Source organism: Dermochelys coriacea, chromosome 9 (assembly GCF_009764565.3).
Source record: "Dermochelys coriacea isolate rDerCor1 chromosome 9, rDerCor1.pri.v4, whole genome shotgun sequence".
NCBI classification, from domain to species: domain Eukaryota; kingdom Metazoa; phylum Chordata; order Testudines; family Dermochelyidae; genus Dermochelys; species Dermochelys coriacea.
In genome coordinates this window covers 61,350,516-61,377,038 of record NC_050076.1, presented here as the reverse complement: position 1 = coordinate 61,377,038, position 26,523 = coordinate 61,350,516, and the positions used below count along the sequence as shown (strand labels likewise).

The 26,523-nt window shown below is 44.8% G+C and overlaps 1 protein-coding gene across 4 annotated transcripts in view; it reads right to left on the bottom strand.

Moving 5' to 3' along the window:
- The window catches only part of LOC119861755 (probable E3 ubiquitin-protein ligase MID2), a 312,271-nt gene that overhangs the window by 48,667 nt on the left and 237,081 nt on the right, over positions 1–26,523 (bottom strand). For 3 of the 4 annotated variants that reach the window (XM_038417263.2, XM_043492261.1, XM_038417264.2), the window contains 3 exons: positions 10,606–10,754; positions 8,677–8,804; positions 6,934–7,077 (listed from right to left, as the gene is read on the bottom strand). In XM_038417263.2, the coding sequence (XP_038273191.1) occupies positions 6,934–7,077; positions 8,677–8,804; positions 10,606–10,754 (421 nt within the window). Of the gene's footprint in view, positions 1–6,925; positions 7,078–8,676; positions 8,805–10,605; positions 10,755–26,523 lie in introns of those variants that run through there. The other variant, XM_043492262.1, reaches the window with a different exon arrangement.

Below are 26,523 nucleotides of genomic sequence, written 5' to 3'. Positions count from 1 at the left end.
GTCCCTGGGTGTAACTAGGGCAATGCCTGGTATGAGTCATTGCTCTGTTTTTTAGCTCCTGGCTGGTTAGCTCAGATCACAAGAAGGGGAGGACAGGCTGCACTGTCCATGTGCCTTTTGTTTGAAATGTTTGTTTAAAGCACCTAGAGGATCAGGGCATCATTATTTTAAGCACAAGGTGAAATAGCTACAATAAAGAGATACAGAATAGACTGTCCCCCAGATAACTGACCAATCTCCTTCCTCAGGCTCTGCAGCCTTCAAACACTCATAGATTTATCATATGTACTTATATTGTTGCACAACTACACTCTCATAATGTCTCTTCATAAGCCCTCCAACCACCCAGGAACTTTTGCTGCTTTTGCACATACTTCCTCTGGTCTGACTGCACCCTTCTATACATCACTGGGCTCTGTCCAAAATTGTGCTCCCATCAGGGGAGAGGCAGACTAGCCCCCACCTGCCCTGATTCTAGTAGAGGTCCCTTTCTGGTCCTCGCAAACTGTCGTTCAGTTTAGAGCCAAGGAAATCAACTGGCTTGTTCTTATTTCTGGGACAAAAGCACCAAATTCACTTCATTGGCCAGTTGGTGATTTCCAGGGCATCGGGATATGTGGGAAGTCCTACCTATGGGCTTTCATATCCCCACCCTTAGCCTCATGCAGGTGGGGATCCGAGAGCCAAGGCTGGCTTTAATTTGTGAAGTGGCTCAGAGTAGAAGGGCCGTCCTGTCTGCACCACACAGGAGGAAGAAAATGAATGTCAGGCTACATGGTGAAATTGGAATTCAAGTGGTCTAGCTGGCATGTGGGGTTTCTAGACTTTTTCCTGAATTAGTGTGTGCTTCCCACAGAAGCGTAACACTCTCAGAGAAGAGGTGATAAATTTAACTCCGACTGCGCTCTCATTTCATTGCTTTTACAGTGATGTTCATTTCCTAGCAACTCACTCCTTTTGGATTAGTTTATTACATGGAACATCTGTGGCCTTGAATCCTGTGTCTCTGTTACTGACCCAAGCACCATCACAGCCTATGTGCTGTTAGGAGTCGAACTCTGGCTGCAGATAAAGGAGTGCTAGTTGGTGCAAAAAGGGAAAATGCAGAGTGTCACAACAGAGGGAGATTTCTAAAGGAGCTTATTAAGTGTACCTTAAATATGCAGAAGGCTTCCAATGAGAATGGCAGAATGAAATCTTTCAAAGCTGATATAACCTGCCTATCCAGCCATCTCTGGCATCCTTTGTGCTTTCATTAAAAGGAAAAATCCCATTAAGCTTTCCTTTTTGTAGTCAGACATCAGCTGACAATTAGCAAACTTTACCTGTTCCTCCCACTGTGTTCCAGCTGTTAGGCAGTAACCAGCCAAGAATCTCAGCGCTCTGATATTCTGGTCCACAGGGCAAACCGTTTGTACAGTCACATGTGGTATTTGGCATTATACTCTTACCTCCTTGCATTCTTCCCTCATACGGAGCGGGGAGCTGCAGTAGAGATGTTTTATAGCCATGTTCCTTTGTTTGTGGCACCATCTCGCCTCCCATAAAGCAAGAGGCTGCAAATAGTAACTAATCCAGCAACACATTTTCAGTGTCAGCCATGGGATTTTCAACTCAAAGCTCTCTGATATTAACAAGACTTCACATCTTTTCCCCTGAACATTGTGATGAGAATAGTAGTCCTCTAGGACTTCCCATACCAGACTCCTGTGTGTCTATACCTTCCATCTCGCAGTCCCTGTCACATCCTCCCCCCTCCACACAGCGCAGTTACCAGGAGAAAAGACCAGATTCTAGGCCTTTGGCACCAACCTCAGTGTCCAAGCTGCAGTGAAGAAAAATACCTTCTCTGTAACAGTCAAGTCAGAAACCCATTCTGATTCTTTGGAGAACAAATTCAGTACAGAATCATAAACATGTAGTGCTGGAAGTACTGTTCTTGAAAACCTCCAGTGATTGGGATTCCAAGATTTTCCTAATGTCTAACCTAAATCTCCCTTGCTGCAAACTAAGTTGAGTCCTTCTTGTCCCACCCTCAGTGAACATGGAAACCAATTGTCCATCATCCTCTTTAGAACAGCCCTGAACATATGTGAATATATGGTAGCTTTAAAATGACCTGACTTGGAAGAGGAAATAATATCCGCTGGAAAACAAGTTATTGAGAGGAAGGCTTGCCCAGTGGCAGCCAAGTTCAATTCCCAACTCCACCACAGACTCCCTGCATGACCCTGGACAAGTCACTTTCTGTGCCTCAGTTCCCCATCTGTAAAATGGGCATAATAGCACTGCCCTGCCTCAGAAAGGCAGGTCTGAGTAAAGACATTAACAATTTTGAGGTGCACTGAGAGCCTTAGATAGATGTTCAAGAGACTAAAGAAGCAAGTGCTAAACCACTGGTCAGTGTTTCTGTTACATAGAAATGTGGACATTCTGGTAATGTATGGAATGGCTCGTACTGCCCAAGCATTATACCTTCCTGAAGGAGGAAAGGGATCATGTAGCTAAGTGGTTATTGCTTAATTTCCCATTTGAACATGCATAATACTTCTGCTATCAAGAGAGGGACATTCACCAGAGCCCTCTCAAAACCAACTCCACAAACTTTCATGGGAATTTTGTATCTGCTTCCTCAGATTGTACTAATTTTTGACATCATATTTGAAAGGGGAGGGAGGCAATGTTCTAAAATGAGAAAATTCACATATTCCCTCATGCCATGAGCACAAGTCCGGCTACTGGAGAAATAAATCACTGTGTCGGAAGGCAGAATCAATAGCTCTTGGCTTTAAAGGCTCTGTACTTTTGCCACCTACACATCTGTAAAAATCAAAAGAATGACATTTTCTTTGTTTACAATCCAGTTTTTTATCAGCACTGATGATGAATAATGACCAAGAGTAAATAGATACAAGTCATCTCAACCACCGTTTTGAATCTCTGGTCTCATCAGTCTGTAATTTACTGAGTCTTAATGCTAATCAATGGTGCTAGCAAAGAGCAGGCAATAACCTTGTTTGGTATTCTTAATTTGGGGCAGGGGAATCAAGTAGATGTTTAGCATGTTTGTTAAATTTTAACCCCAAGGCAATTTACATATTGCTTTATTGCCAAGACTTCAGCTGATTTCTGATGTCTGAAGAAATTCTGACTAGTGACTGGATTTTTGTTCTAATATTAGCTAATGTCAGATGCAAACTTTGAAATGTTAAATACAATTATTTTAAACGGCAGACTTGCGGTATCTGGAACCAGCCCAGATTTGCCTTTTCTGATGTTCCTTTGTGCTGTCTGATTTTGTTTGACCCAGGCTAGCATGGTGCTGTGAGATACTAGGAAAAAAAACTACAACCACTGCTTTGCTGCTAGGCAGAGATTGTTACACAAGAGACAACGGTGAACAGTAATAGACCAACCCTAGGGTACACTCCACCATGCAGGTGAGTGAGGTACTCCAAAATCAGAGGCAGGCATCCGACACTAGAGGGTAAAATCAGCGAGGTCAGAGAAAAAAACTAAATTATGTGATTGCAATGCTGGGGAAAGGTGCTGGACTGATAGCTCTACAGGACAGTCTATTTTGTGTCAACCTCAGAGCAGGTCCTGCAGCGGCAGTGGCTGGGAAAGTCTGTTGACACTTCCCCGGCATGCAGCACCCACCTCCGGGGCTATCTTTCAATGGCTTCTTCAGTCCTTGGTTTCTCTGTTGAGGCTGCCAACAAGGAGACTCGGTGCCATTTGCAATGACTGGTTTTGTGACGTGTGTAGTGTCCACTAGGGGCTTCATCCTGCTCCCAAACTCCAACTGCAGCACAACTGGGCTGTATGAAGTGGGACCGTGAGCCCGAAAATTATTTTACACAAGCCACTGGACAGCCATCAGATGATGACAACATGGATTGCATGCTCCCGCTTCACGCAGCAGTCTGTCACAGCACACTGCACACATGTTAGTGCACTGTAGCAGTGTCCACAAGGGACGTTACTGCACGGAAAGCTAGGGTGCTCCAGATTCACACCCCGGCTTGCTGTGCACTAATGTCCCATGCAGACAAGCCCTGGGTTACTAGCTTTTTGGGCAGGACTTGATCTCCCCACCATTAACCTCTGTTCCAGTGCTAATATAATTACAGAATATCTAGCTCTTGACAGCAATAACCAGATGAAATATTCAGAACAAATCAGCAGAAACAATCTATTGTTTCAACAAAACAATGGTGTCAAAGAGCAGCATCCCCTTCCCAGAATTTATGGTGGGGTTCTCTTCTTCCCTTTTCTGCTGCTGTGTCCCTGTTCTTGGTCCTTATTCATTGCAAACAGTGAGCGTCCTGGGGGACAAAATGTCTTTTTAAAATACTTCTATTCACAAGCCTGCCTTCTCTCATGTTCTAGGTTTGAATAGCTCCACGCCTACCTATTGTGCCATGCAACTACTTAACAATAAATCCCGTGGAAGACTTTGTATCCCTTTATGAACTTCCTGCGTTCTGGGAGCCATTTGTTAAATACACTATGAAAATATTTTTCAGATTAAAAAACCAAAAACCCTCCCATTTAATTATTTTCTAGGCACAGCATGTGTCTAGCATGTGTAGAGGGGACAAGCCTTCTCTTTTTTACTACTGGGTATAAAACAGGGGAGGGATAAATATGACAAGTTTGGGTGAATTGCATGAAATATGTCAACAAACCCAAGAGCACAAAATATTTGGTTAGGACACAACCAGGAGTTCATGTTCAAGGAGATCCCAGCCTGGCTGTGGTGCTGCTTTCCAAATTTTTCACCCCAGAACAGATGGTTAGGGCTGAGTTACAAATGAAAATAGTTGTCACCCTGTTTGCTCTAGCAGCAAGGTTGGGGGTGGCTACAATCCTGTGGAATCCTTGTAAAGACAGCCCTTAACACAGCATGGCTACTGCAGCATTCAGCCTACTGCCATGTGAGAGCCAGCACTCACTGCTTACTGTCCAAGTCCTTGCTGATGGGGTGGGAACTGAAGTGTGCACTGATGATTCCTCACCATTTGACCACAGCCCATTTACTAAGAGATTATGTGCCAAAAGGCTTCAATCACTAAGAGCCCCCCATGTTCCTTTAATCTTATTCCTGGCCAAGCAAATGTGTAGTGGGGTTGACAAGTAATTAGATAAGACAGGCATCTTCTGAAAGAATTACTTATAGACTTCTCTTGGTATTGTTGTGTGGGGTATATAAAACAAATTTCATTTTTAGCCTGCAGCTCACTGAGCACCAGCTTTGTCCTATTTGTATAATCCTAGGGTATTATGTGAGCGTGTTGCTATGCACATGTCTCTTGGTAGCTCCCCGAATGACCAGCCACCAGAGAGATTAGATTTGCTAATGCTGAGGATGCTTCAGTGAACTGAAGGATGTTGGACACTCAATGCAGCACAAAACCATTCAGTTCTGGACCCCCAAAACTGCACTTCAAAGTTCACTTCAAAGACAAACTGCACTTCAAAGTTCCTCTCTGCTCCTTAATAATTTCGATTACTGCCCTGAGGCATGTCCTCAGCTAACCTCTTCTCACAGCTTCCTCCAAACTCCCACTTCTCCTGGGCAAGCCAGCTTGCTAACTGCCAGACCCCAAAGCTTCTGTGGTTTATTTATATAATAAGGACAGGGCCTGGGGGAGAATGGGGAGTGACCAAGCTCTAGTGCAATGGAATATACATGTCCTGGGACCTTAAAAAAGTAATGAGGGAAAAGGAACTTCTGGTCTCTCGCTGCACTTTGATTAAATCAGTAGCCAACAGCATGGCAAGTTCTTTGTTACAGACTGTCCAAGGGTGCTGGTGTCTAAAGGACTGAGCATGGTAGACAGCAACTCAGACTCCAACACCAGCTCTTCCATTGTTTACTTACATGGCCTTGGGCAATCGACTTCCCCTCAATGCCAGCTTCCCCATGCATAACAGGAGGCTGATACTTGCCTTCCTCAGTGGGGCAGGTAAACCATTCCTCACTGATAGGTGTATGAGTGCAAAGTGTTAGCAGTATTAATGGTAAATAAGCAGAGACTGCTGTGGGTTAGCAACTCCAGTGCCCTGCACCAAGCTGTGAGAGGCTCAGGTTTGGGTCCCAAGTTTGGACCCCAGTCTGACAGTAAGTGGGGTGCTGGGGAGGTGGCAAAACATTCAGTCCCCAGGGAGTGGGCAGAACACACTGTGTCAATCTGGAGCTTGCCCTCATGGAAAGTGCCCATGCAACACTCCTCCGCTAAAGACCAGTGGCCCAGGTGCAGAGCCTGGAGGGAGGAAGGTGAAAATTGCAGGGAATCCTCTCTAAAGTGCTCTCCACCCCATCCCTCCCCAGACACTGGATACCCAAATAGAACCCATTTACAAACGGGATGCAGAGAACACTTTAAAAAGACAGTCAAGCTAAAATTCCCATTAAGAAAAAAAGACGAACATGCTTGTCTGGATTGTTAACCCCATCTTCATTCTCAGATGGCAATCCTTAGGGGAAACCTCATTTACTTTTGTCTTGTTAACACTGATTGTTTACTTCTGCCATTTTGCTGAACTTGGAGAATGAAAATTGATTGGCCAGTTTCCCTTGTTGGTGCTTGTGCATGAACCCTTTGCAGCAAGGCTGGGTTGCAAATGCTGTGGGGGAAGGGAGAAATCACAACCACATGCCGTTTTCACTGGACTTCCAAAAATATCCCAAAAACCCAAAAACAGAGCAAAATTTTGTTTCTAACCAAAACTAATTTTGGGGGTTAAACAGCTCTGAAGGTTTCTGGCAAGTTGATATGGGAGCTGCAATGCTACTGTAGCCCTTGAACCCTTTCTTATATTGACCAATGGCATCTTTCCTGCCAGACTGGACTATGATCCCTGGTGATACTCTCTTTACTTTCTTCTCGGCAACACTGCATTCACTGCAAGCAAATGGCTACTTACTGATGAAGTTGGCCTGGCCGGTGAAGATGGTGTATTGGAGCTCATAGGAGCTGACACTGAACTCATCCTCCGAGATCCAGTGGACTGTAATGGTGTCATGGGAAGCCGTACAAAGCTCCTCTCGGACAGATGGTGGATTGGGTGCTGCATGGGCGACAGATGACAATGTAGAGATAGTAAGGAGTATTCACATCCACTTGAGTGACACCTCATAATGGAGACAGTCTCTATATGGAGGGAGCACAGACACTGCACAGAAAAACCAATTCTATGTGTTGTTGAGTGACTGCTAGAGTAAAATGGAGGCTCCATGGTGCAAAACGGAGGCTCCTGGGAGGGCTGGGGCATCAAGCAAGAGGGACAAAGCTAGGAGATCTATTATTAATGTGGTCACATTGAAGGCTTAGGCCGCAAATTGAAGCCCTGCGTCTGGTTGGCGCTGATTTTTTAACAACCTTTTCATCTGATAAATGTTCTGGACACAGACGATATTTCTCCTCTTATATTATCTTCTTGGAAATGTGATAGATGGACCCAAAGATCAGCTAGCTTCTCTGGTGCGTTTGTCTCCTCAGCAGCTTTAAGTAGCCTTGTAAAGAAACACAGGTATGTCTCTACTGCAGCTGGGTGAGGTAATTCCCAGCCCAAGTAGACATGCTCATTATAGCTTGAGCAGAGCTAGCATGCTCAACATAGCAGTGTGGCCACGGCAGTATGGCTATTTTCTGTGTGCTACTTTGAGGCTATGCCCTCTGCAGATACTATACACTACATCGGCAGCTTTTTCCCCACTTTCTTCAAATGTAGAAGAAAACCCGTCAAAAAGGACTGCAGCACGTCGGGATGGGAGTAGCCCTACATTGCTATTACTTGCATTATGGTATACCTTTTATTCTTATGTGTATTACTGTCACACCCAGAGACCCAAATCTGGATCAGAGACCAGATGTGCTAGGTGCTGTCTGAACTCAAAGGTAGACATGATCCCCATCCAAAGGAGCTTGCAATTTAAGGTCTCAAGACACATAAAAAGGGCAGCAAAGAGGAAACACTAAAATATATTACACGTTAAATGAGGTTTTTTTCAAATGTACTATGGGCTGCTCGTTTCCTGTGGGCAGTATGGCAGGAAGTGGGATTTGAAGGAGATTCCAGGGATTTTTTTCAGGGAGGTCATTCCCAGCATACAGCAAAGCAGCGGACATCAGCACCACTGGTGGAGCAGAGGAGATGGGAAAGGGGAAGTAGGAGATAGCAGCCAATGTGATGAGAGATGAGAGCAGATATGAAGGGGCAGAGCTGTGAAGGTCCTTGGAAGTGAGACACTTCAACTGGATGGGGTGGAAATAGGGGAACCATGGGAAGCATTTAAAGTGACGTGGGGTGGTCACATGGTCAGACGGAAGATGGCCATAGCAGCTGACTGGATAGAAGTGATGGGAAGGGTCCGAGAAGGAGGATGCTGCATCAAGCCAGGGGATGAGAGTGTGACTCAGAGGTTCTGCAGAAAGGGCAGAGAATTGTAACAGATTTCAGAAACAGACACCTAAGAACATGCCTGAACACCAAAAGCCCAAGGACTGATGACTGGCCGCTCCATTACCATGCCCAGTTACAGCATCAACAAGTAGTTTAAAAGACGAGAACAACTTACAATGTAATTTATATTAAAATACTTTCCACCTCATGTGAGAGGAGAAAGAAGGTTACAGCATGTGTTAGGAAAGCAGGATCAGCACATACCTGTTAGATAATCCAGCCCCTCCAGCAGTTTCTTTTCTCTGGAAAAATCTAAAGCAAAGTTTTCAAAGGCATCGTTAAAATTGATATCTGGTATCAGCACTTGAGAGGATGCAGTTGCCATGGCGACCCTGAAAGAAAGAAAAGAGCATCAATATACATTAGGGTGTGTTTGGACAACCCAGCCGGCAGTTAGATTGCTGATTAAAAAGGTGCAAACAGCCTTGCAGCATTGTAACATGCCAGGAGGAAAACCACCACTGAAAGCAGCTTCTCTGGGGAAGCAAAGCAGCAATCCCCTGGGGAAGGGCCAGGTGGCTTTGCTTGCTTTTGTTGTTGTTGTTAGTGACAGAAGCATCCTCCTTTTGCTCTTTGAAACAATCACAAACATTATGCTGGGCTGGACGGGGCTACCTAAGTGACAGCGCTGCCTGTTCTTCCAAGGAAGGACATGCTCCCATTCACGCTTCATGTTCACCTTCTGAACAACTTGCCTCCCATTGTCCCAGCTGGACATTCGCGATTCCAGAGTGAGTGGCACCCCATACCTGATAAGATCCCTAGTGAGGATTCTCACAGGCCTTGTCTGCACTAGGACATTTCTGCTAATATTTCCCACTGCTCAGGGCCGGCTCTCGGTTTTTGCCGCCCCAAGCAAAAAAAAATGTTGCTGCACCCCCACCCCACCCTTTTTTTTTGGCTTTTACACGTTTTCACTTTACAATGGTTTGTTTGTTTGTTTTGGGTTTTTTTGACTGTTTAAAATTTAAAAAAAATGAACACAGAGAATTTGTAGTTAGTGAAATAAAACAATTTCCTACTAGTGTACTCATTTAATTTTAACAAAATCACAATTACAAACAATTTGGATTCAACTATACACTGTAATGAAAAACGTTAGTGTTTTCTGGTTTTTATATTTGCGTAGTCTTTTAATCATTCAGTGAAATCTATATTTTTTTCAATGGTACTTTCAATTGAAAGTAATGCGAGTCCTGACAAACAATTTTGAGACATGGTGGACCTCAAATAATTTTTTAGTAATTTCAGTTTTGAGAAACTGCACTCACCAGAAGCCACTGATACTGGTAATGTTAAAAGAATGCGTAACACTATAGCAGTGTTTTGAGGAGGTGCTCGGGGCTGTACATCCCGCCTGTGGGCCCCAGCCCGATCTCAGGCCCGGCCCCACCCCTGCAGAGGGGACAGTAATCGACAGAGTGGCTGGGGGGGCAGGAAAGCTTTGTGGAGGGGGGCAGACCAGGGGCGCCCGCCCAGCACCGAGCTGCCCTGGGCAGTGGGTCCCTTACTGACCGCGGGTCCTGCCCCAATCCTGGGCTCCGCTCAGCTCGGCTCTGGCTCCTCCGCCGCTTGTGACACATGTGTCGGGGGGGGGGGGGGAGCCGCATCGCTCACTTCCCCGGCAGCGGGGGGCCAGGACAGGGACTGCCCCTGGGCCATGACCCCAGTGCTGACCCCACTGCCCTGCCCCATGCAGGGGCTCATTGGTTGACTGAGCGGGGCCAGGAGAAAAAAAAAGGATTGCCTGAATGCCGCCCCTGGAAATGTGCCACCCCAAGCATGTGCTTGCTTTGCTGGTGCCTAGAGCCGGTCCTGCCACTGCTACCTCTCCACTGGTGGCTGCAATGGTGTGACTTAGAGCACCAGCACCCACCAGTGTTTTCAGCACTGAGTTGTGCTGGTCAGCTCTAAACAGGGTTGGACTGGACTATCCAGTAATCTCCTGGGGCCCTGTCTACACCCACTAGAGAGTGTATGTTACAGATTCCCCTCTATGGCCAGTCCACAGAGGATGAGAGCCAGTTACAGCCCCAGTTAAAGAACCTGACTCTAATTCATACAGTAGCAGCTTGTGCTTTTAGCTCTGGAGGTCCTCAGTGCAATTCCTGGTGTAACACCTAGCAAGCCCACCTCTCGGCCACATTCCTGGCAGTCTGCAGGAACCGTGCATGGTCGTTCTCTTTCAGGATATGTTCCGCTTGATTGATGAGGACCGTGGAGCGCTCCAGGCACTGCCGACAGTTAGCTACCTGCTGGGCCAGCTTCCTCAGCTTCATAACCTTGGAGAGAGGAGCATAGGGGAAACAAAAAACAGTCAGAAAACAGCACTTGAAGGAGATCAGCAAGGAGCCCTGGGAATTGGACATATTAATCAACTGGCTAAAGCTGCCTTGTTCAGGACAAGGCTGACGGAGAAGCTGCCCCAATGGCTTACTCTCTGCAGTGCCCCGTGAGCACATCAAAGACATTGCTATAAAACCAAAGAAGAAAGCACTGGTCTTAGCAGAGGAGGCTTCTCAATGAAAGTCAGCAGGAGTAAAACTCTTGTGCTCCGGTCCCTCCCAGCCAAACAGCTTGTTGTGGAAGACAGTTAAAAAGAATTTAAATGTGCACTCTCCGTGTTCATTTAGATTACAGAACAGAGAGACTGAAGCCCTGGGAAAAAGGTTCTTGGTTGCTCTAAAGGCTTGTGTGATCAAAAGTGATGCAGCTGCTCTTCACTTTTCACATTTTCAGACTCTGAGGGCTTAAATCTCACCTCATTCCCTTTACTTAAGCAAAAAAAAAAAAAGACATTCATGTCACCCCTTTTCGAGTTGGCCCTAATTTAGGAACAAATCTCCTCTTTGAAAGCAGGTCAGCACAGTACAAGGAAACCTCACGCTTCTCTAGAGCGGCTCGGTCAGTGCGCGTCTCAGACTTGCACTCGGAAAGCATTACAGTTTCAGTCACAAATAGTTTTGTAACTGCAACCAGGGGGTGAGATGTGGCAATAACATGGGAAGGGGAAGTAAGCTGTGACACCTGGAATCAGATGCAAACTCAACAAGCTGTAAACATGATCAGACAAGAGCATGCACAAAGAATGACAGACATCTCAAAAGCAATCAATCCCACTCTGCACCAAGCTCCATTCAGATATCAGGAAGCCCATTTCTAAGTGGCAAGATAACAATTCACTTGTCACCATTCCCTGCTTCAAAGTCTTTGCTACATTTTGGAAGTCATATTGTTCCCTAGCCAAAGTTCAAATAAGAGGAAATCCAGTCCTGTCAGGGAAAACAATTTCCAACAATTCAGCTTTTTCGGCATGGAATTCCTTAAGTGTATTTATTGGCTGTTTAACCCTGGTCACTCAATTACAGACCTAAAAGTCGCAATTCTTCAACAAAAAAATTTCAGAAACAGACTCCAACGAGAAACTGCAGAACTGGAATTAATTTGCAAACTGGACACCATTAAATTAGGCTTGAATAAAGACTGGGAGTGGATGGGTCATTACACAAAGTAAAAACTATTTCCCCATGCTAATTTTTCCCCTACTGTTACTCAAATCTTGTCAGCTCTTTGAAATGGGCCATCCTGATTATCACTACAAAAGTTTTTTTTTTCCTGCTGATAATAGCCTACCTTAATTGATTAGTCTTGTTAGAGGTGGTATGGCAACACCCATTTTTTCATGTTTTCTGTGTATATACATCTTCCTATTGTATTTTCCACTGCATGCATCTGATGAAGTGGGTTTTAGCCCACGAAAGCTTATGCCCAAATAAATTTGTTAGTCTCTAAGGTGCCACAAGTACTCCTCATTCTTTTTACATGATAAACCAAAAATTCACAGCACTGATGTTAGAGGTTCTTTGGTATCATCTCTCTGATCTTTCTTCAGCAAAGCATAGTGACAAAAACGAGGGCACCTCGTGGCAGTGGGGTTCGCAATGAAACCAGAATGAACAGTGTTTCTTATGGGATCAAATCCCGGAGTCCATACTTAGGGAAAAGTCATGTTGAAGTTCTCAGCAACACCTCAGAACTGTGCTCAGGTGGGGCCTCCTAGGGAATGATGTTGAGAGCTGCAATGTGTTGGGTGAGGCAATGGTTCTTCTACCTACTCCAGTGCCCCAGGTTGACACACACATTCCTTTAGTGGAGAAATTCTAGCTGTGATAAGTGCACTCACCCAAGGAACCAGCCACCTACGTGGTGCCCAGAATGGTAAATCTCCACGAAAACAGCTCAAACTGTCTCCTGATGAAAACCTTCTCTTGCCCTTTTCTGCCCAGCTAGCCAGGAAAGTGTGCCAGTCCCTAACTTTTTCAAGGCCACCTTTGAAGAGCATGTGTATGTCTCAGCACACTGAGATGGCTGCAGCTATGGTGCATTTGATTCTGGGGAACTAACAAGCCTACAGACTGAAGTCCACTATCCACAGTATGGGTGCAGCATGGTCAGAAATGCCTCCAGCCTTCCTCAACCTGCCCTAGCCCATGTGCCCCCTCCCATGACCTCAGAGACCTGTCTAAGCATGTGTCATAAATATAGGAGAAGGGTAGAAACCTTTATGTATGCAGTAGCATAAAATCCCTCCTTGGCAGCTGTACTGGATTGCTTTACCTGTAAGGGGTTAAGCAGTTCAAATAACATAGTTGGCACCTGACAAGAAGGACCAATGAGGAAAGAAGATACTTTCAAATCTAGGAGCAGGAATGATTTGTTGTTGCTCTCTTCTGTTGTTGCCTCTCTGGACTGAGGGAGAAGCTAAGCTGGGATTTTATGCTACTGCATACATAAATGTTTCTACCCTCCCCCTATATTTATGTAAGCATGAGAAGGCATTAGCTTACACGTGGTCTCTGACAAGGCTGCTCACAAGGCTGCTGCTCAGTGCCCCAGTTTGTCACGTGTAGGCATTGTAACATCAAACGCTTGAGTGCAACGTGCTGCCATAGGCGAAGCAGCCATCAGGGAGCAAGAACTTTCAGTCACTGCTAACCACAGCTGCATGGGAACCACTGACTTAGGTGGGAAAAGCTCCCCATCCCATCCCTGCTGCCAAGCCATCCTGCTTTGGTAAAGTGCCCCCATGGCAGTGCCTTACTTAGCAGAAGTGGTCAAGGAGAGGGACCACCTGGAAATCACCAGAGCAACCAAGGACGAGTGCTTGGCTGCTTTCATTTTTCTCCTCATTAGAGAAAACATTTTGGGCACAACTTTCTCTTTGAACCCACAGCTGAGGCAGGCCTGTCCTGCTTTAGTAATGTCTGCCCCCACCCAGTACTGAGACAAAAACAAATGTGATTTTGACTGGTATCAGATGGGGACACCACTGATGAATGTGCTGCTCCACCCCCAGAGGCATGATGCATGCAAAGTCACGGCAGTGGGGGCAAGGTGGCGTGCTCTTCAGAATGGCACCCCTTGAGGCATGACCTCATATGCACCATGTGAGGTCACACCAGCAGGGGTGGGGTCACACTATTCACAGAAGTACTGGAATGTCCAGTAGTCTGGGAACAAGCCTGTGGGCACTCTACTGCGGCTGCCCTGGCCTATGGAAGGGTACAAGCCCAGAGACAGAGACTTATCCTCCAATAGCTACCAGCTAATGTCAGGTGTAAGAAATACACTAAGCTCCATGCCAGGGTGCTCTCTCAGGTGGGCTCCTGTCACCTTCCTATCTGCACTCTATCCCACATTCTGCAGCCATGCCAGCCTGCCTCCCTATGGCACTCCCACTTGGGCATCCAGGAAACCCTTGAATAAAATGTATTTGAGAGAAATAAGATGTTTTTAAAACTCTCTCTGTTATCACTCTGCTCCCCGGATGCTTTGCTGGAGTCAGAGAATATGTTTGGATTTGACTGGGCACTCCTGGGTCTTATGTCAGAGGCTGAAGAAGTGATGTGAAAGTGCATAGAGACAATACAATGGGAACTGTGTTGATAACCACAATGAAAATAGTTCTACACCTGAAAAATCCAGCCCATCTTCAGAGGAAGTTAGCGGACACTGGTAATGGAAGACACAAGGTGGGTGAGGTAACATATTTTATTGGATCAGCTTCTGTTGGAGCGAGAGATAAGCTTTTGAGCTTACACAGAGCTCTTCTTCAGGTCTGGAAAATGTCATGCCTAAATACAAAGTGGAACAGATTGTTTAGCATCACTAGTTAACCCAGAGCCGTAGTTTGACTTCTATATTGGGGGAAAGGGGGGAGCAACTCCAGTCAGGCCAATGGGGCCGCATGTGTGTGTGTGTGGGGAGGGGGCCAAATTCCGCACCTGCCAGAGGCTTGCAGTTTTTTGGGGGGGAGGGCAATGCCCCCGCCTTCCCTCACCTCTGACCAGGCTTGTCTCTCTAATATCCTGGGACCAACACAGCTACAACAACACTGCATCCTGCTGATGGGACAGAGTTACACCACTCTGCAGGACAAAACCCCTGTCATGTTCCCGAGCACAGCAGATCCTGAGCATGCACACCTGCACACACACACCCACACGATGGGAAGTATATTTCCGAAGGTATTGTCAATGGTAGTATGTGTGTTTAAAACAGGCCTCCTACAGTAATTAACCCCATCTCTCAGAGCTCAGCTCCACGCTGACATGCCCCATCCGCTTCCTGCGCAGCACTGCTCAGCGGAAAGGCGTCACATCAATGCATTTTCAATAAAACAGGTAATCAACTCTGTGTCAGGGCAGGGATAGGAGAGACAGCTTCTCCTTTAGCCCTACAGTGATCTCATCAATGCATCTCTCTGGCTGCACTTCAGCTTGTGACAATAAGACCAAGGAGGTTGATATTTTCTCTCACTTCTATGTATTACACATGCTCAAGTGTGCACGCACACATGCACACGCCCCCTTATGCACACCCACAGTCCTCATCAAACACAGGCATGTGTGCACACACCTACCAATACACCCAATGCATGTGGACTCGCACACTCCTATTCTCAAAGTCCCCCTTATTTCCCTTCCACACCAGCATATGTCTAACCATACACAGGTACACGCACACACAGATCTGCATGCATACTGGTACACAGCAAATATACCGAGACTTTGCTCAGCACATGCCCATTCCTGTGCAGCATTAGTCCCCCTCCCAGGTGAGTTTTCTTGCCCTACTATTATTTTGTTATATTTTTCTGTTTTAACTAGAGAGACGTGTATTTTGCAGAACTCCCCAAAGCCCACATGACAGCAGCTCCCAGAGCTTTTCACTTGTCAGTTCCTTAGTTAGAGCCACCGCCCCGGAGCATCCTGTCAGTTTGAAACCCTTGTCCATGCTTTGGAAATCTGACAAGAAGCAAGAGCCAGAGCCTTTGGAGCTGATAGGGAGAATACTTGAGTCACTCTCTCAAACTGTCAACATTGTCAGCGCTTTACAATTAAACAGCACACTAATGCCCTTCCTGACACCACTGCCATGCTCACATGGCAACGTCGACAGGCGACTGACGGAAACTGCACTTCACTTCACCTCGACACTTTGGATCACTTCACAGCTCCTACCCCAAGTAACCCTTGCACTTTCACAGGTATTTATGACAAACAAATAGTCCAACAATATAACCAACCAGCTCTGAGAACAGCAACCCCCCAAACCAAATAGCAACAAAACCCTCATACATGGCACACTGCATCCCTCAACACATGCCCCAGAAAACAGATGCACTCTGAGATGTACCCAAAAGGCCAACTGACCCTAGCAGTGTTGGATCAAGGCAGAAGTGAATTCCTGCATCAAGGCTCCTGCTGCCAGCACGCTCTGTTTTAAAGTGAGGGGACTCTTGCTTTGAGCATCTCTACCAACCCCAACTGCCACCCATTTCCACCGGGTGAGAGCTGGGGCTCTTGGATAACCAGACAACCAGCTTCATACAGGTGAAAAGGTACATTGTGAACTCCATCGCACACTGACTTAGCTGGAAGTGCAAGCGCTTGCTGCTGAATAGAAGGGTGGAGAGAGTTGACACTAGTTTAAACTAGGGCTGTCTATTAATTGCAGTTAACTCACCTGATTAACTTAAAAAAATTAATCATGAGTACAAAAATTAATCGTGATTAATCACAGTTTTAATTGCACTGTTAAACAATAGAATACCAATTGAAATTTATTAAATATTTGTGGATGTTTTTCTACATTTTCAAATATATTGATTTCAATTACAACACAGAATACAAAGTGTACAGTGCTCACTTTATATTATTTTTGATTACAAATATATGCACTGTAAAAATGATAAACAAAAGAAACAGTATTTTTCAGGTTTCAGAATAGCAGCCGTGTTTCATCTCATACAAGTGCTGTAGTACAATATCTTTATTGTGAAAGTGTAACTTACAAATGTAGATTTTTTTTGTTACATAACTGCACTCAAAAACAAAACAATGTAAAACTTTAGAGCCTAAAGTCCACTCAGTCCTAGTGCTTGTTCAGCCAATTTATCAGAGAAACAAGTTTGTTTACATTTACAGGAGATAATGCTGCTCACCAGAAAGAGAGAATAGGCATTCACATGGCACTGTTGTAGCAGGCATTGCAAGGTATTTACGTGCCAGACATGCTAAACATTCGTATGCCCCTTAGTGCTTCGGCCACCATTCCAGAGGACATGCTTCTGGGCTGATGACGCTCATTAAAAAAATAACACGTTAATGAAATTTTTAATTCAACTCCTTGGGGGATAATTGCATCTCTCCTGGTCTGTTTTACCCGCATTCTGCCATATATTTCATGTTATAGCAGTCTCAGATGAATACCCAGGATGTTGTTCGTTTTAAGAACACTTTCACTGCAGATTTGACAAAATGCAAAAAAGGTACCAATGTGAGATTTCTAAAGATAGCTACAGTACTCAACCTAAGGTTTAAGAATCTGAAGTGCCTTCCAAAATCTGGGAGGGAAGAGGTATGGAGCATGCTTTCAGAAGTCTTACAAGAGCAACACTCTGACACAGAAACTACAGAACCCAAAGTACCAAAAAAGAAAATCGACCTTCTGCTGGTGGCATCTGACTCAGATGAAGAAAATGAACATGGTCAGTCCACACTGCTTTAGATTGTTATCGAGCAGAACTAGTCAGCAGCATGGACGCATGTCCTCTGGAATGGTGGTTGAGGCATGAAGGGACATATGAATCTTTAGCGTGTATGGCATGTAAATATTTTGCAACGCCAGCTACAACAGTGCCATGCGAACACCTGTTCTCACTTTCCAGTGACACTATAAACAAGAAACGGGCAGCATTGTCTCCTGTAATGTAAGCAAACTTGTTTGTCTGAGCGATTGGCTGAACAAGAAGTAGGACTGAGTGGGCTTGTAGGCTTTAAAGTTTTACATTGTTTTATTTTTGAATGCAGTTATTTTTTGTATACAAGTCTACATTTGTACGGTCAACTTTCATGGTAAAGAGATTGCACTATAGTTCTTGTATTAGGTGAACTAAAAATGCTATTTCTTTTGTTTTTTACAATGTAAATATTTGTCATAAAAATAAATATAAAGTGAGCACTGTACACTTTGTATTCTGTGTTGTAATTGAAATCAAAATATTTGAAAATGTAGAAAACATCCAAAGATATTTAAATAAATGGTATTCTATTATTGTTTATCAGTGCGATTAATTGCGGTTAATTTTTGTAATCACTTGACAGCCATAGTTTAAAGTTCTGAATGGTCCCAAGATGTTACCTCACTTAAGAGCATAAGAACGGCCATACTGGGTCAGACCAATGGTCCATCTAGCCAAGTGTCCTGTCTTCTGACAGTGGCAATGCCAGGTGCTTCAGAGGGAATGAACAGAATAGGGCAATTATTGGGTGATCCATCCACTGTCATCCACTCCCAGCTTCTGGCAAACAGAGAACACTACTGAATCTATAGACCTGAATCAAGCTAGCAAGGTCCTTGCAGCTGAAGAAAAGGTCGCCCTTTCCAAGCTCAGATAAAAACAGCAGGACGAGTGCAGATGTCACCTGTGCATCTACCTGCACCTGAAGTTCTAACCCAACACCCAAACTGTGAACCTGTGGGACAAGTGGCAGGTGCAGATATCATCTTGCCATATCTTCCAGTTGTTTCCCCCAACCTACCAACAGCCCCCTCAATCTCATTTCACCCTGCCCACTGGCCTTCATCCCAGCACTGACCTCATTCAGATAACGAACAAGTCATCTCCTTGCACCAACCACAGCAGATGAAATGGAGTCTCTGAGCTGAGTGCCATCAGCATAATGGAAGCACTGTAAACTCCCCCAGGTGGCCAGAGGGCCTCATATGCACACTGACCAGACGGGGTGATAGGATGGACTCATGGACATCCCGTCTGAGAGAGCCCACGGGTTAAACAAGCCGTCACTCGAAACAACCTTCAGGGACCTATCAAAGAGACAGGAACGGGGCCACTCCACAGTACCCCTGCCACACCTAGGCCTGAGGCTAGACTGAGTTGGATGAGGGAAATATTAGCTAGAAATGTCCTGGCACAACCCTCTCAGCTCCCTGTACTAACAAGGGGGAAGGCGGACTAAGGTGTGGCAGCCTCCTCAACTAGACCTGGCTGGAGAACGGCTTGCTGCACCTTCGGCAAAAAATGTCAATGAAATTGTCTCATATTCATATATATTTTCAAATTTTTGGCCAAAAATTAAAAAGCCAAACTCTTTCTGATTTTGGCCAAAATATTTCATTTTTTCATTAAAACATCAACGGTTTACATGGACAGCAGACTCTTTTTCTGAAAATTTTCATTTAATCCAAAACTCAATGTTTCCTTAAAAAACAGTTTACAAAGAATATTTTCACCAAGCCTTACTGTCAATGCCAAACAATAGCTTCTCCAGCAGCGCTGTACTATAGCCTCCTTCAGGATAGCTGGCCCTACCTAGTTGAAGAGTGGCCTCAGCAATCCTCACCAGGAGGGGGCCAGCACTTCTCCGCAGGTCTTCACTTGCCAGGAGGAGTAAGGGCCCAGCTGAGGCACTGTCACCTGAAACCCCCACAGCACTCCACAACCACAGTGTGTAACCCCAATGGAACGCAAGCAGACAAGACTCAGTTCTGGTCCCCTTCAGATGTTGCCCGGCCAGCCCAGAGGCTGACAGGACAGTCCAGAGCTGAGTGACATCATCCACAAAAAGAAAAGGAGGACTTGTGGTACCTTAGAGACTAACAAATTTATTTGAGCATAAGCTTTCGTGAGCTACAGATGCATCCGATGAAGTGAGCTGTAACTCACGAAAGCTTATGCTCAAATAAATTTGTTAGTCTCTAAGGTGCCACAAGTCCTCCTTTTCTTTTTGCGGATACAGACTAACATGGCTGCTACTCTGCAACCTGTCAAAAGCATCCACAAAGACTCACTATGAGAAAATTCAGCTTGGTACCTGAGCGGAGACATTCCCCATTAACTGATTATTAGGACAGGCAGGAGTCAATTTTTTATATATATCTATAATATTGACAAATAATATCGATATTGATTTTTAAGATTTTTATCAATTTAAATTTTCTCATCTGTGTGAAATTATGGGTTTTAAGAATCTTTTTAATTTTATCCATTTTAATTTTCACAATTGCCAGATATAAGGGTGGGTGCGACAATAACTGAATGAGAATGTTAAGATTTAAAAAGTTAAAACTTTATAAACTGTTAAAAAAATGTCGTCAACATTTCAGGACAAAATATACAAAGTAAACATCCTTAAATCAACAAATCAGACCTGTTTTTACTATTCATTTGTAAGAACCAAATTACAAGCCTAATTCAAAAGACTAAAACACTGGATTTTGCCTATTAAGGTCTTCAGTTCCAACAGCAACAAGGTTCAAGCAAAAATAAATAAATAAAAATTAAGAAAGCTCAGGATTTTTGTTACTGGAATGCATAATTATTTGTTAGAACCAGCCGATAAGATTTTGAAAGCCCGCAGAATTTGAGCATATGTCTTTATTGTAGAACAAAATGTTGAGTGGCCCAAGTTGGTCTTCGTAGAGGCGCATGCATCATTTGTCTTGAACTTTTCTGAAAGGAAAATGATCTTTCCACAGACACCAAAGTTAGTGGCACTGCAAGTACACATAATGCCACACTAGACATGACAGACAATGACTGGGTATCACTTTTCCAGTATTCAAGTGCCATTATGCTGTCATCACAGGACGCTTCACAGTCCATGTACAAGTCAAAATCATGCCTCTACTTTTCTGCCTTTTAAGGAAAAACATGCAGAATATTTCCATGGCTGCTAACACTGCGTGACATCTTAGCCTTGACAAATGTATCAAATACTTTAGCGTTAGCAAAAGAGATCTCATTCCACAGGATCCAATATGACATTGGGGACATTGTGGGATATGGTTGCCTTCAGTTTGCTTTGAAATTCTGATGTGAAAGCATACATGCAGGTTAAAAGAATGGCCTTTTGGAGCCCATTAACTTGAGTTCCTTTTCTTTTAAGGCATTGTCTACATCAGTGGTAACTTGTAAATTGCAGTTAAGCAATGTATCAATGTGATGTATCAGGATGCATTTATTTCCATGTGGAAATGAACCCCGTGGATTTTCCCCCAAAATACACACATACAAAAAAGATAACTTGTAATACATTCTCATTGGTCTCCATCTGGCATTGTCTTCTTTGAAGTGACTGCATCCACTTCTTTAATGAAAAAGTCTGTCACACTGTCCCAATGTGCATGAAAGAATTTTGCTGCCTTGAGCCAGGAAATCCAGCACAATGGCACGACACAAGGGGACACATGCACCCCAATGGGGTCATGTTGCTGCTTGCACAGACTTTAAAAAGTGCTCACATTTGCCTGTTGGCATGTTTAAATATCATTGGAAAATGTACCACACATTTGTTGCTACAATGGAACTCATTGTTTTGATTGCACGATCAATGGCTACATACAAAAGATGAGGAACACATGGAATGTGCAGCAATGTAAATACAGAATGTGGATGCAGATCTTTCAAGTCCTTTACTAACCATCGCATGTGCTTCACAGAGTCACTGTTGATGGACACAGTTTTCCCACGTTTAGCTGTACTCTCACAGCACATCTTGAATCCAAATTGAAATGACTCTCATGCTGCACTGAAGAACAGACAATTTTACTAGAACAGTATTTATTGATTTATTTTTGTCACTGCAGAATGCCGCAAGCACGTTAACTGCTGGCTGTCCAGCAAATTCTGGGGTTTCATCAAGTACTAAAGATAATTTCTCATCACCCAAAAGATCCTTAATTGCAGCTTAGTGGTGAGCAAAAGCTTCAGGCAGATATTTGTTTTCCATGCTGACACAATGGCAAAGTGTATGCTGCTGGTGCATGTTTGTGAAGCAGAGCAAATGAAAAGCTCGAAGCACAGCCAGCATTGACTGGAATCACCTTAAAGTGGTCGCATGTACCAGACGACGTGGAAATCTGCAGCTTCTTATTTTGTTTTTCCCATTCTTCCCACCCAGCTTCTATCAAAAGTTGGGTTCTCTTTGCTTGACTTTTTTTTAATTTCAAATGACACTGTTCAAAGGCTCAGCACTATGATTTGCCTGCACGGTTAATCTTCAGCTACAGCACTGCTTGGTGTCCTCTGTAGCCCTTTGTCACATGATCACCGCTGCTCCTGCTGAGTGCCATGGTCTGGCTGCATAGCCAACTTCACCAAGGAAGTGTCTGGTTCCTGCAGGACTGCAATGTGGCGGATGAGCACCTCGCTGCATGGGAGGCTACTCTGTTGCTGAGTGGTTAAGGGGTGGCAGGGTGCCCCTTGCACTCCTGACAGGTGAATGAGGAACCAGGGTCTGGTGACAGCAGAGCTGCAGGAGGCTCCCTGCGTAGCCAAGGTGCCAATCACAGTGGGGCTACAAGACACTCCCTGTGTGGCTAAGGAGCCCAGGTACCAGATCCTTGTGGGCACTAGGTGCGGGGGAGGCTGCACTTGCTGGGCAGAGCAGAGATTCCACCCCACCCCATTCCATTCTGCCCTGGCATTGTCCTCACCCTGGTATTTCCCCATTCCATTATCATCAATGAACATTTTTTATCAATTTCCGTGTGAGAGCTGAAATCAATGTTTACCAGTGATTAACAACAGAAATTGAATCTTTCCAAGCCTGCTGATTATCCATCTCCCAGAAGGTGCCTGCTGCTCAGGACTTCGCCGGCCCTGTGGTACATATGAAAGAACCTGTCTTGGCTGCTTGCAAAGCTGAGGCTAAGACATTGAGTATTCTCTATGCTACAGTCCCCCAAACATGGCATCCTACTTGTGCCATTGACATACTATCTCACTTCCTCTGTCCTAGACCATAAACCAGTGCACGTGGGAGAGAGGCCACTGTGTTGGTAGGAAGGGACAGAAGATCACTATGGCCCATCAGGGAATCAACAGAGTGATATGTTGGCTGAATGGCATTCTCCTGCAGAACCCTCTGGAAACACATCAGTTCTAATGATCTATGCAGGGTGAATAATCAAGTAGGCCCCAGTGCCAATGGGAAAGGTGCACCCTGACCTTCAACCACAGGAGAAAATACACCAGATACAACTCCAACACACAAGCCTACAGCCAGCATAGGCAGACTTATGTTCTGAGCCACACAGCACCCAGGACAGTTCCAATGCACTATTACCCAGAACAGTAACTCTGATGTCATGAAATTAGACACTCTCTCTAAAATCCTCACACCAACTCAGTTATGATGACACTGCAAACAATGCATAGGAGGAGGTGATTTGGGGAGGAAGGACTCTCCTGTGCTCTGGCTTTTAAGTAATATTTACATGCACAAGATCTCTCACCTCGCCCCCTCCTCCCCCGCCTAAATGAAATTTTGAGAGGGCAATTTTGACGACTATGTTTGAGAATATTGCCCTACTGATCATGTCATCTGCCACCCACCCATATGCACCCCTGGGTTGCAACCCATTCTGGGGTGTTTTCACCATTTCCCCCCCCAATTAATTAATTTTTTAAACTAAAGTTGAAATGTTTTGTTTCAAAATGAACCATTTTGATTTTTTCTAATTATTTTTCCCCATTTTTCCCCAGCCGAAATCAATCCGAATTCACAGTTAATTTTGGTGCCATGAAAAATGCATTTTTCAGTGAATTTACTATTGACTGGAAAAACAACGCCCATCTCTAGTCCTGAGGTGTGTGCTATCGCAGTGTGGGTTCCCAGGGAGAGCTGGGTGGAAGTCTGAGCAGTCTCTCTGCACAGACCACATCCCTATTTTAAAATGAAGCCTTGAAATTCTTAGCGCAACTTCAAGAAAGCCGAACAGACCAGACGTGAATAGGCATGGGTCACATTCAGCAGAGAGAAGTAAACCGGGGAAAGTACCATGTATGGGACAAAGGAGAAATAAACAATAACATGGAATCAAGGCTGTGATACTGGACCACCCATCAACTCAAATGGTGACAAGGCCATTAGCAAAGCCCCTGTGGTGGACACACGTTGGGTAGGCAGCAGGTGTTACCCTCCTGACTAGTACCATGCAACTGGTGCTGCGACTGCAGGAGATGTGTCCCTGGAGTCAAATGTTAGTTCCACTGACAACGCCAAGGGCTACAGCAGCAGCAGCAGCAGCGCTGGGCAGATCCTGCTGAGAATTTACAATGGCAGCTGCTGGATTTTTAAATAATTACGACAACAAACCCACTTATCAAATCACAGGAGAGCGGGGTGGGGGCGGGGGGAGAGTTGAAAAGGAAACCCAGGCCTACAGCTTTAAGAGCTATTGTTAGGAGTGTTAGTGATGATGCTGTAGTATTCAGGCCTGTATATTTTCCTGAGATAGAATTTTGAATCTTGTTTGACTTTTGCTATTTTTAATATTCTTATTAATAAGTGTGAACAAAGATACTGTGTGGTACATCTCCCCACAAGCAGATGGGGAGAAAAGAGATAAGAGATAGAGCTAAAGAGTTGCTAGGTAGAGTGGGAGTGTAATATACGAGTGTACACTTGAAGGACATAAGACCGAGATAAGGTCAAGCAAGCAGTTAGGAGGGGCCAGGAGATGTGTGAGGGAAGGTATAAGAAACACTAAAAGCCAAAGAAATGCCTGACCCTGACTGAAGCACCATCTCACTCTTTAACCCTCCCATGGGATTCAAAAGAGGTGGTACTGAAGCCCTGAGACCCAAGACCCTCCAAAACAGAACATGACCATAAATTGTATGGGGTGGACTACAGGCGTGCACTACAGGTATAATTATACCTGCTAAGGAAGGGGAAACTGGGGCACTGGGAAAAAAGCTCTACTGGCATGCAGAGCTATGGATATGCTTGCTTGATTAATCCAAATAAAACATCACGTTGCCTGCACTTTGGACTTCTGGTCTTCTGCTTTCTGTCTGCATGACAAGAACCAGGGGAGGGGCCCCAACAGGAGAAAGCCCCTAACAGCTATAATCAACATGTAGCTCCAACCCCTTTCCCAATGGGGAAGCAGGGCTGGAATTCCAGCAGCGTTCAGCATGGTGCTCCTCTGTATTACCAGTGTCAAGAGCTAAAGTCATGACTGTTCCCAACTCAGAACTCCCCTCCCCTCTCCTCCCCAGCAGAAGGTTTGGACAACCGATGATTCCGTATTTGCTCCTCGCTGATAAGTAAAATGCAGGTAGCTGCACTGTGCTGGGACACTGCCTTGCTCATTTCCCAAGTCCAAGATGTCCCACTAAAATAATCATGTCCCATCACTTAACTATTCAACCAGGCTAAGGTTGTTATGCTAAACAATATGAGACTGAAGGGCTGAAAGCTGAACCAATGGAGACATTGAAGTCAGTCCCATGTGAGCAATGCTATTGACCAGTCAGATCCTTAAAGCTAAGCATGCACTGAAGTGCTTTGCTGGGTCAGTGCTTAAAAGAGAGGCAAACCCAGTAATATTTATAATAATTGTTATAACTATTTTTATGATGTAAACTTACTGAGTGAGAACTGGTAGCACTAAGGGCTAGTCTACACTGGCAATGTTTAAGTGCTGCCATGGCAGTGCTTTAACATGGCTTGTGTAGTTGTGGCAGAGCACTGGGAGAGAAACTTGCTGCACTCGGGGAGTTTTTTTTTCACACCTCTGAGCGAAAAGTTGCAGTGCTGTAAAGTGCCAGTGTAGACAAGCCCTACATGTTCATTCCCATCTAGATTTGATAAGAATGATGCTAAGAATATGCCCAAGGTGATAGGTGTTTGACTATTACTGATGGACAAGGTTTCCTTACCTGAAACTAGGGAATCATCAATAAGCAAGAATGTGTCTCAGATAAAGATAGCCAGGGCACCCTGTGACCATGGGTTACTGCTACAGGTGAGATATGAGTCTGGGGATTAAAGAGCTGAAGTTCATATTGAGTTTGGGGAGAATGCTGACTTTTGAAACCACACAGGCTGTTTTCTAGTATTCAGATTGGGCCAGATTAAAATTGTCACAGGTGTTTTAAGGTCAAAGGGTCAGATGCCCAGCTGGTGTAAATCAGCACAGCTGAAATGAGGTCACTGGCTCCAGAAGAAAGGCTGAAACATGTGTCTGGGCAGGAAACATCTCTGCAAGGGCATTTGCTATTATAAGGAAACATTTGGAAGAGCAAGAGCGTTATTTAACGGTGTAACAAGTCAGCATAATCGCATGAAAGATAAATCACTTCAAGTAACCCTGACACTTGTTTGTTTTCAGTGAAATTGCTCTGGGTGTAGACTGAGGGGAAGCAATATGCTTAATGTTTTCAGAAAGCTTTTGCCCAAGTTGCACATGATGGATTATTGCATAAAGTCTCTAACTGGGAGTGAGGTAATAAGTTATGAAGGGGGGAAGAATTGGTTAATGGCTGGGAAGCATACAGCTTCAGTGAAAGTGGTGTCATTCTTGTGGCAGCAGGAAGATCGTTTTTTAATGACCAAATTCTTCCACTCCGGTTCAAGCAGAGTTGCAACTTCCTCCATGCACAGTCCCAGTGATTTCAGGGGGGTCCAACTGATTTTGGAAGGTCTATTCACGGAGTAAGGTACTATTTACCAG